This window comes from Silene latifolia, chromosome Y (genome assembly GCF_048544455.1).
Source record: "Silene latifolia isolate original U9 population chromosome Y, ASM4854445v1, whole genome shotgun sequence".
NCBI classification, from domain to species: Eukaryota; Viridiplantae; Streptophyta; class Magnoliopsida; order Caryophyllales; family Caryophyllaceae; genus Silene; species Silene latifolia.
The window spans coordinates 369,366,814-369,379,054 of record NC_133538.1 but is presented as its reverse complement, the minus strand read 5'-3'; the positions used below and the strand labels follow the sequence as shown (position 1 = coordinate 369,379,054).

Below are 12,241 nucleotides of genomic sequence, written 5' to 3'. Positions count from 1 at the left end.
TGATCAGGAAGGGATTCAAAATGCTTTTTTGAACTATTATACTATGCTGCTGGGATCAAAAACCTCTACTACTAAGGTTAATAAGTTCATAGTGAAGCAGGGGAATATATGTACTGATGCTCATAAAAGTATTCTTCTTTCCCCTGTCACCAAAGATGAGGTAAAAGAGGTAGTTTTCCATATTCCTGATGACAAGGCTCCTGGCCCTGATGGATATTCAAGCAAGTTCTTCAAGGATAGCTGGGACATAGTAGGAGAGGAAGTCACTGATGCAATCTTGAACTTCTTTAACTCAGGGCTCATTCTGAAGCAGATTAATGCTATTATTGTCACTCTAATTCCTAAAATCACTAGACCCACTAGTGTGCTTCAGTATAGACCTATAGCTTGTTGTAATGTCATTTACAAGTGCATTTTCAAGATCCTGTGCAATAGACTAGCTAGAATTCTATCTGATCTGATTGCTCAAAATCAGGGTGGATTCATACAAGGGAGGAGCATCATGGAGAATATACTTATTTGCCAAGATATCATCAGACTTTATGAAAGGAAGGCAGTTTCACCTAGATGTCTGTTCAAAATGGACCTCCAGAAGGCTTATGACACTGTTGAATGGGAATTCTTGGATCAAATGCTGAGTGCCCTTAATTTTCCTGAGCAATTTAAAGGGTGGATAATGCAATGTGTCACAACAGCTAGTTATTCCCTCAATCTTAATGGCAATGTGTTTGGATTCTTTAAAGGAGAAAGAGGGCTGAGACACGGTGATTGTTGGAATATGTGTCCTCCGACAATAATGCGATCACGACTGTTGATCATGATGATCACATGTTTAAGTCTCATTAAAATGAATACAATTGGGAAGTAATATTGTTACTGTCAACTGGTCAACATATATCGGTAATGATTGGCTGACTAGAGTTTGACATTACTGTCGTGTGACGGTGGTGATCAGTTGACCCCCTAGGTCATACCTATAGGGCATTACTCTTAATTGATTATTTAATTAATCGTATAATGTTACGAGTTAATTAAATTACTTGAAAATTGACGGACGATTTTGGAAGTAAAATTTACGTATCATATTGAAATATGATTAAATAAGATACGGTCTGAGTAATTGAATTGTATCATTACTCGGATGAAATAATTGTTTAATGTAACAATTAAATTGAATGAATTGTTATAAATACAATCAGTTGTAATTTATAAAAGGTAAAATATTTTGGCACAAGTAATTGTAAAATTACCAAGTCGATTTTTGTGTGACGTATTTTTGATAATACGTTATTTTTTAATATGTTAAAAATACATAACAAATATATGTCACATGTGACATGTGACATATTTACAATTGACAAAAATAAAATGGATCACTTTTAATCCATGAATGCCGAAATAAAGGGGTAGTGGAAGCTAATATTGTGTTTGTTTAATTATTATAAGAACACAATGATTACCTACATTCCTAGCCATGCAACCCTAATATTCTTGTGAAGACAAAAGTGTTCATGCATTGGCTCCCCTAAAAGCCCCCCATTCCACCCGATTTTTATGTGAAAACCATCATTGGTTTTTCTCATAATTTTACCTATTATTACACTAAAATGTGTTAGTGATATTCATTCAACTTATCATCCAAAAATTAGTATTCTAGAGAGATAAAAAGCTCTCTACCTCTCCCTCCATAATACCGAAATATTTATGTGTTAATAAATATTTTGGGTCAATTTTCTACTAAGATTAATATTATACTAGATCAAATAATATTAATTAAATTAAGTGAAAGCCTTGGGTATAAAGCTTGGGGAGAGATCTTATACTTAGATCTTGTTCATCCATAAAGGAAAAGCTCAAGAACAAGAGAGATAGGTGATCTCTCTTGTGCCCTAATAGCCGAAATCCATTTTGTAAGGACATGATTTCTCCTATATTTATATCATTGTTTGCATGCATAAGATCCGTTTTAATTTTATGACAAATTATTTAGACATATATGAGTATGTTAATATGTAAATGAATCTACATTTCCTTCAATCGGTATCAAGAGCCACGGTTGTTTGCATGCAAATTGGTTAAAAGTTTTTCCGAGTTATATGAATAACAAATAAAACTTGTAAAATTTGTGTTATTATGATATATCACGAAATTATTACATGCATGTTTATATTTCTGGTCCTAAAATGTTTTAGGATATTTTGGTTAATTTTTCGGATTTTTATTGTTCATAATTTGCAATAATGGCATTTAAATGTGATTTTATGAGTAAAAATGTCATTTTTCATCTAAAAATAGCTATACTTCGAATTTTCACTTGGTTTTTGGATATGATGTTACATATATTTTTTTGAGATAACCTGTAAATTTTCATAATTTTTGGACTTGTTATGCTCGAATAATGAATTTTTCATTATTAAATTCGGATTTAAGTGAAAAATAGGTTAATATGAGTTAAATTTCGAATCTGGTTATAGAAAATTAATATGTTGTCACATGCAATTTTACAAGACGTGTGTAAAATAATTGGCTATAAAGAAGTCTTTTTGCATGATTTATGAATTTTTGAAGAAAAATAGCATAAATAGTGACATTATTAGTGAAAAATTAATAAAACATAATCTATGACTTAGGAAAAACGTCTAATGTTGCATTTTATTATATTTTTCAGATCTAAAATTGAAAAGTTAATGAAAATAATTTTTCCATGTTTTTATGATTATTTTATTATAAATTGATAAACCGCAACATTGTTTTTCCGGAAAAATTTCGAAATTTTTAACCTAAGATTTTGAACATTATGAGTGTCATGGAATTTTTCCAGAATGTTCATGAATTTAAATTTCAAATTTTGAATTTATTTGAAATTTTGTGATTTATTTGAAGTCTAATAGGTTATTTTTGTAATTTTGGTCCATTTATGAACAATTTTGTAAATAAAAGTTAATTATGGTCAAATTATTAGTGAAGAATATATTTTGAGTCCTAAGAGGTTAGGGTAATTAACTTATGCATAAATGTGAGTTTATGTATTTTTGTGATTATAAAATGTTGAAATCACGCAAATCCGTAAAAACCGAGTAATATACGATATTGGCTAATTAAAGGCGATTTAGCATAAAAATTGAGCATGTTCATACATATTATAATGCTGCATTTTCTTTATGATTGTCATAATTTTAATTTATGTAAATTTTAATTATGTAATTTTACTTAGTATGGCCTTAGATTTTAATTGGTATTTCCCGAAATGTATGGGAATATCGATTCGGTTGTAATTTTATTGTGATCTCGTATCACCGTTTTGTAATTTAATAGATTTATTTTATTTTAGTTACAAATGTATAATAGGAAATTATGTAATTTATTATGTAATTTTATTCATTCGGAGTTCCCAAAGACGGATTTCTTCAAGAATGGCGATACATAAAGACGGTGTTACCTCGAGATGTGTGCCACAACCGAAGTTCAAGGGACCAATGGAGTTGGTTTCCGAATATGTAATAGATTAATAGTTTTTCTATTTTAGGAAAGGCCATACTAGGATTCATTTACTTTCATGCTTGCATTTTATTTTATGTCACATGCATCGCTAAATCGCCATAACTAAACATGCATTGTCTTTTTATCGAGTTTATCGACCGTGTCAATTAGAATTATCGTAGTTCACCGCTTTAGTTCACTTAAAACGTGATAGATAATAAATTGACATGACCTCTCGCTAAAACTATCAATTGAGACATAGCCTTACCAAATAGTAGAAACCATGAAAACCTATTTCGCGAGGGAGTGCACTCGGCTACCCCGGGGTACAAACCTTGTTACGTAGGGGAAGTGGGTGATAAATGTCTAATCCACCGAATTCATGTTGATGAGGGTTTCATCGGCTACCCCGTGCCCTTCTTGATGTGTTTTGGGCTATAGATAAATATTAGAGTAATTTTATCGACCAAGAGTTCTAAAAGTAGAATCGATTAAAAGGTTAATCCACCGAGTTATATTGATGAGGGTTTCATCGGCTACCCCGTGCCTAAGTCGATATGAATTTGGGTCTTGGAATCATTTATTCTAGTTGGGTAGAGGTCACTAGAAAAATGCATAAAACTTGTTTAAATCATTCATTTTTACGAGTATAATTAAAATGACAATTGTTTTACTCCTTATGTTTTGTTTTGTAGACCACTTCTTATTCATAACAAATGGCAACACCAACTCCTAATGCTACACCACTCGCTACTTCATCTTGGCTCCGATCCTTTATGGATCGATGTAAACTTGAAAAGAATGGGTCAAATTTCTCCGAGTGGGATGCCCAACTCAAATTAGCCGCCGAGGGTGACGACAAGCTTCGTTACCTTACCGAGGCCTCTCCACCCGAACCCTCCACTAGGTCCACCGCGGCCACGAGGGAAGCCTATGAGACTTACCAAAAGGAGTCCGCCGCAATGAAAAATGTATTAATATTTGCGATGGAGGCGGAACTCCAAAGGAGAGCCTTCAAAATGGGCAATGCTAATGAGATTTACTCCAAACTTGTGACCATGTTTTCACAAACTCCGCGGATCGTCCAATATGAGGCGGCCGCGGCATTCTTTGATCTCGACTTCAAAGAGGGCCAAAAGGTTAGCCCTCATGTGCTCAAACTCATGGAGCTTGTCGAGACCTTGAAAATTCAAAAGGTTGAAATCCCCAAAGAACTCATCGTAGATAGGATTCTACACTCCTTGTCTAAAGTCAAGGCATATGTGCAATTCCGGGTGAATTTCAACATGCAAGACAAGGATGTGTCTCTTGAGGAGTTGCACAAGTTACTTGTGCAAGCCGAGAGGGACATGGGGTTAAATGTGAACCCTCCCAAGGATGTGCTTAACATAAGCACAAAGAGTAAGGGGAAGTTCAAGAAGAATGGGAGAAAGGGCAAGAAGCTAGCTCCCACATTCACCAAAGCTAAGTCTTGTGAAGCTAGCACATCCAAAGTCAAGAAGGGTCCTCTTGACAAATGCCATTATTGTAATGGCATGGGACATTGGAAAAGGAATTGTTCCAAATACCTTGGTGATATCAAAGATGGAAAGATCACTCCAGTAGGTAAATGACTAACCTTCTTTTATGTTTCTAAATTCAACTATGGTATTATGATGCAAAGTTGTGATAATGTATCTCCCTTTTTATTGTAAATAGGGCCTCCACCAAGCAAAGACAAGGGAAAAGAAAAACAAGCATAAGAAACCATGGAGAAGCTAAGGATAGCTTTTATGGAGCTTTGTTTTTCATTGTCTTATTTTAAGTTATGTTTTGAATTTTAGAACTTTAAGTTTCCGTGTTCGACATGGAAAGGTATTTTGGATAATGGTTTGTATTTTGGATGATGGTGACTTGGTTTGCAACCCAAGTCACCCGTTTTATCATTTATCCTTTATGTTCTAAAATTTCATCTTTAAATGCTTGCGTTTTGAAACATAAGATAATTCACTTAAAAGTGATCCAATAGACAATTATAATGACGGGTTTCATTATATGTCCACATGCTTAAGGCTTGTGTATGATCATTTATAAAGTGATTTTGAGTCTATGAACTCTCTTAAAGGTATGTCAATCACCAAGTACACATATAAAATCAATAACTATTAGTCTATCTATGAGATAGTTCTCCTTATACTTCAACATCATTAATTTGTGTCTCATATACTATCTTCGAATGATTAGTGTATTCATTCTAAAGATAGAGTGGGAGAAAAATGAGGACACAAGGCAAAAATGAAATTGTGTACTTGTGTAAATGAAGATCTACTCAAGAGAGAATGATTTGAATGAAGGTATATCTATTTACATAGTATGCCGAATAGATGAGATCTATGGTCTCAAGTTAGTTCTATATGACTAAAGAGACCAAGTGTAGTAATCATAAGAGTATATTCTCAAGATAACTACACGAGGAGACCAAAAGATGGTTTTGGAAGAAAATGACTAATGTAAAGTCTCAACAAGTTTTTGACTAAGTTTATGAAACTTTTGACCAATAGTTTCAACCTTGAGATTTACTTAAGAGCCTAAATGAATCAAAGTAACATACTAGTTATGATCAAAATCAAGTTGCAAAGATTGATATTCCGATATCTTCAATAGCCAACGTATTAACCATACAAATGTCATTACTTAACCTCCCTATGAAATGGTTAAATCTCCTTCCAAAAGGGTATTTGCGAAGGAAGTATTCTAAATATTATTTGTATTTGAATAATGACATTGCCACACTTCATTATGACATAAGTGTGTTAGAGATTTAAAATCTCTTTCTGTAAGGTTGAGATGAGACCACTTCAAAATAGGCATTATTTTGAAAGGATATGATGGGAACATATATGGTTTTATCCTAATAACTTGGCAATGCAATTTATATTTCAATTCTTGAATAAATTTCAATTGAGAAGTCAATTTCGAAATATGTTGAATTGAGTGGGAGTTAGGAAATTCTCATGTGAAGACATGGAATTTAGTGGGAGCTATCATCCTTGAATGTATAAAACTCATTACTCATTAAAGAATGACGAGCTAATACCTACTTTCATAAAAAAGCTTTTGAGTTTTCAATTCTGGTTGAAAAGGGACAATGATGAATCCAATTACATCATGGGACGTTGGATTAGTATTAAAGAGATACACATCGTATCAACATTTACATAGGTTATTCATATGAATGAAAATGGGATTACCATTAGCAGTCATGGTGTAGTTCATTGAACCTGAGAGCGGTTGATCTCATGATTATTAGTAACTAATGTTTCCGCCATTAGAATAATCATGTACAATGTCAATTTTGAATCATATGCATAAGAGCATGATGATTGGTTGGTGAGCCATAATAGAAACGTCATGAATTCTCGAGTAGAATCCGATGAGCGATTTCGGTGTTTGACGGAATACTCGATTATGTGACAATAGGTTGCACATATATATGAAATCCGAACACAGGTAAGGATTTATGAGAATCCTAAAACTTTCGAGCTAGAAAGAGAAATGAGAAGCTTTGGAAAGATGCTTGGTTGAATAAGAAGTTATTCAAAACAATCTTTCCTAGTAAAGCTAGGACTTGTGAGAAGTGCTAAGCTGAATAATCTTGTAAATTGTTACAAGATTCTACAAAACATATACCTAGTGCATTGTGTGTGGATGGAACACTTGATCAGTACAAGTTGTATTATTCATCGCAAATTCGTTCGTTATGAGACGAGCGATAAGAAAGTTCTTTCAAGTTAAAGAACCAAAACCAAGGTCGAGAACCTTGATGTGTACTTGGTAAGATTCATGCTATGAGAGAAAACATGAATGTGAAGGAAAATGCAAGTGTAAGAAGTTTGAACATATGGACACATGGGATGTTAAACTTCTATTGCAATCAATAAGTGTTTACACTTATGATAAACATCACAAGGTTGCAATATCATATTGACTACCCAAGTGTGATGTCGACATTTGTCGTATGAGTCATTCTTAACTCACCCTGTACATTGTTATATCCAAACGGGTTGTAGAGACAATTGAACCCCGTTAAAGTGAACATGGATTAACATTGTTTTTGCCCATAGTTACTTATATGAGGTGACGTCTCGAAGTGACTAGAGTGTGAGGCGATTGATGGCAAGTTCAAGTGCCATAGAGTCATGTGAGATGACTAGTCGATCACATAGGCAGACTGTTAGGAACATTTTGTCGGGCCTAATGACCGCTTATAGAGTTCTGGCAAATTTATATAGCCTGGTCGTGGCGAGAGCTACTATAGTATTCAAATGAGTCGATTCTTTTGACTAAAGACTATTCGCCTAAGATGGCACAGTTTCAGATTAACTTTGATTTGTGTTACTACGACCTTCGTAAATGGGGTCAAATGGGCATATTTTGGGTTATGATGGCTGTGGCTAGTCGAAGGGAATGAGTGCGATAGGAATTGTCCACCCCTAGTCAGGGTTATAACAATATCTCGGGGCCACTCGAGGAGTAATGAATCGGATATGCGTGGCCACGCTCGGATGGCATCCGAGTGGATAAATCCGGTCAATCGTTATTCTCAGATCGAGGAAACCACTCTCGATATGATCACTTGCAAGTATGACCTGAAAGACACCTTGCATTGAGTGGGAGATAGTAATAGGACAAGAGAATTGGTGACGCACACTTGTCGAGGACAAGTGGGAGATTGTTGGAATATGTGTCCTCCGACAATAATGCGATCACGACTGTTGATCATGATGATCACATGTTTAAGTCTCATTAAAATGAATACAATTGGGAAGTAATATTGTTATTCGTCAATGGTCAACATATATCGGTAATGATTGGCTGACTAGAGTTTGACATTACTGTCGTGTGACGGTGGTGATCAGTTGACCCCCTAGGTCATACCTATAGGGCATTACTCTTAATTGATTATTTAATTAATCGTATAATGTTACGAGTTAATTAAATTACTTGAAAATTGACGGACGATTTTGGAAGTAAAATTTACGTATCATATTGAAATATGATTAAATAAGATACGGTCTGAGTAATTGAATTGTATCATTACTCGGATGAAATAATTGTTTAATGTAACAATTAAATTGAATGAATTGTTATAAATACAATCAGTTGTAATTTATAAAAGGTAAAATATTTTGGCACAAGTAATTGTAAAATTACCAAGTCGATTTTTGTGTGACGTATTTTTGATAATATGTTGTTTTTTAATATGTTAAAAATACATAACAAATATATGTCACATGTGACATGTGACATATTTACAATTGACAAAAATAAAATGGATCACTTTTAATCCATGAATGCCGAAATAAAGGGGTAGTGGAAGCTAATATTGTGTTTGTTTAATTATTATAAGAACACAATGATTACCTACATTCCTAGCCATGCAACCCTAATATTCTTGTGAAGACAAAAGTGTTCATGCATTGGCTCCCCTAAAAGCCCCCCATTCCACCCGGTTTTTATGTGAAAACCATCATTGGTTTTTCTCATAATTTTACCTATTATTACACTAAAATGTGTTAGTGATATTCATTCAACTTATCATCCAAAAATTAGTATTCTAGAGAGATAAAAAGCTCTCTACCTCTCCCTCCATAATACCGAAATATTTATGTGTTAATAAATATTTTGGGTCAATTTTCTACTAAGATTAATATTATACTAGATCAAATAATATTAATTAAATTAAGTGAAAGCCTTGGGTATAAAGCTTGGGGAGAGATCTTATACTTAGATCTTGTTCATCCATAAATGAAAAGCTCAAGAACAAGAGAGATAGGTGATCTCTCTTGTGCCCTAATAGCCGAAATCCATTTTGTAAGGACATGATTTCTCCTCTATTTATATTATTGTTTGCATGCATAAGATCCGTTTTAATTTTATGACAAATTATTTAGACATATATGAGTATGTTAATATGTAAATGAATCTACATTTCCTTCAGTGATCCCTTATCTCCTCTACTTTTTACACTGTGCATGGAATATCTTTCCAGGATCCTTTCCTATTCTACTGGGGCAAATGATTTTAACTATCATCCAATGTGCAAACAAATGAAACTGACACATCTTATGTTTGCAGATGACCTACTTTTGTTTTGCAAAGGAGATTGCTCATCAATTTTGACCATCCTCAGATCCTTTGCAACTTTTTCCAAAGCATCAGGTTTAAATATGAGTAAGGGCAAGTCTAATGCATATTTTAATGGAGTAAAGGCTGAGTTGAAACAGGATATCTTAAGGATCTCAGGTATGGTGGAGGGTTCTCTCCCTTTTAAATATCTAGGAGTTCCTATCAAAACCACAAGACTTAATGTAAATGACTGCAAGCCTCTCATTGATAAAGTTGTCCAGGAGAATCGTAAATTTAGGAGCCAGGAAGCTATCCTATCTTTGGGGTGATCTTGATTCAGCTGTCCTTAAGACCCTTCACAATTCTTTGGGCTAGTATCTTCATACTACCTCTTTGGTGTGATCAATAGGATTGAGGCTATATGCAGAAATTTTCTATGGGATGGAGGGGTGGACTACCTGAGGTCACCTCTTGTCTCATGGGAAAAAATCTGTAGACCTAAGAGTGAAGGGGGTTTAGGTCTGAACTGTGCCATTGATTGGAACAAAGCGGCCGTTGGAAAATTAGTCTGGTGGCTAGCTACCAAGCCTGATCATTTGTGGGTGAGGTGGGTCAACACAGTCTACATAAAAGGTAAGCCGTGGTTGGATTATAGTCCTTCTAGTAATTCTAGCTGGTCTTGGAGGAAAATATGCCAGATCAAATCCCTATACCAGGAATCCTATCAGCAGAATATCTGGACAATGGATATAGGAAAAGGATATTCGATTGCTAAAGGTTATGACTTTATCAGAAATAAGGGAGGAAGAGTTCAATGGCACAGTCTAATCTGGACCAAGTACACGTCCCCCAAACATAGTTTCATAGCCTGGATTTACTTTCACAAAGCCTTTAAAACCAATTTCAAAATGCATAAATTTGGGATTGGTGATGATGATACCTGTACGATCTGTGGGATGGACTCAGAGACGGAATCCCACTTATTCTTTGAATGCGAATATAGCTCCAGGATAATTGCACTCATTGGAAATCAGATCAGGGAGATCATACCTGCAAACAATCATACTGAATGGCGTAAGCGTTTATCCGGCTCAGGGATACGAAGAGAGGTCATAAACGCTCTGGTAAATGCCTCAATCTATGCCATATGGAGACAACGGAACCAGTGCAAGCATGATCTTGTGTTGCTTAAGCCGGAAAAAGTAACAAATGGGATTATTAATGAGGTTACGAATCGTACCTTAAGTTTTCAGGAGCAATTGGGAAGAAGAGATAGAGAGCTGATTGAGAGATTGCAGGCTTACAATGGATGAGGATGAAGATGATGGATGAGCAGTTGAGGAGTCTTAGGATGTTGGTGAGATTTGTCCAGAAATCTGGTTTTGTTGATAAGATTCTAGACATGTCGGTAGTGTTGCTCAATTTTGTTGGGCTGCGGTTTTTTTTGGTTAAGTCTTAAGAGAGTCGGGTCGGGTCATCTCTCCCCGTCATTTCTTGTATGGTGACGTTTTTATTATTTATACACTTACATTTTACCGAAAAAAAAAACTAATTGGCCAAAATAAAGAAAAATAAAATCCAATTCTCTAAATTTTACTCGGCCAAAAAAAAAACGAAAAGTCCTTTTATTTTTTATTTGACACGGCTGAAAAAACAAAAAAAAAACAACTCCTTTCCTATTCTAATTCGGTAAATAGGAAAAACAAGAGAAAAGGAAAAAAAACTTTCCAAAAAAAATTCTCTATATTTTTTTCGGCAAAAAGCAAAAAAAACTTTCCTAAATTTTGTTTTTTCTTTTTCACGGTTTACCAAAAATAAAATTAACAAAAAAATTTTTTTTTTCTTTTCGGTAAACCCAAAAAAAAAACAGCCTCCTTTTTTTTTTTTTTTTTTTTTTCCTGTTGCGGCAATTATGCCCTAAAACAAGATTTGATGATCAATTGTTTATCTTTACTATTAGAACATGATTAGCATATGAAATAATAATCATGATTAATTTATATGCCAAAAACTATATAGCAAAAACAATCTTTTAATCATAAACATGACGATTCCATTTGATTTTAACTTAATCTGCATTAAATCAAAAACTACCAATTCTTCATATGATAATTTTAAGTGATTATAAACTATAATATGAAAAATAGAATGGAAAAACTATCATCAACCAGAAAAAAGAAACGGCACAACAAAACGGCATAAAAAATTTCGATCCAAAAAAAAATTGAAACCCTAATTTTTTCTTCTCGAAACTCTTATCGTTTACATACAAATTTTATGAAAATGATAAAAATTAAAATCGTAGCCAAAGGCTCTGATACCACTTGTGGGAAATAATCTGTATACTTCCCTTTAACATGAAGGATTATAACGATATAATAAAGATGATCTATGGTCATAAAATAAAATACATAAGCATAAGTAAAAAGATTTAGAATTAACCTCGGGTCCTTGCAAAATTGGCCTAAGAACAATATCAAACTTGATATTCGCCTATTAGTTGCACCCAAGACGATCTAAGATATACCCTTTGATTATGCTAGAAATCAATCTAAAATTTTCTGTAAAATTTTATTGTCTTTGTGTTTTTTGTGATGAGAAAGAGCAGGCTAGGTCAGAAAAAGAATTAGGTTAGAAATAATTCTCCACCTTT

General features: G+C 34.0%; 1 protein-coding gene across 1 annotated transcript; it reads left to right on the top strand.

The window, feature by feature from the left end:
- Positions 1 to 43: 43 nt before the first annotated feature.
- Positions 44 to 10,901, top strand: LOC141631821 (uncharacterized). The gene is made up of 3 exons (XM_074444442.1): positions 44 to 719; positions 9,598 to 9,765; positions 9,964 to 10,901. The coding sequence occupies exons 1-3, from the start codon at positions 44 to 46 to the stop codon at positions 10,899 to 10,901; spliced, it is 1,782 nt and encodes a 593-aa protein (XP_074300543.1).
- The last annotated feature ends 1,340 nt before the right edge of the window (positions 10,902 to 12,241 follow it).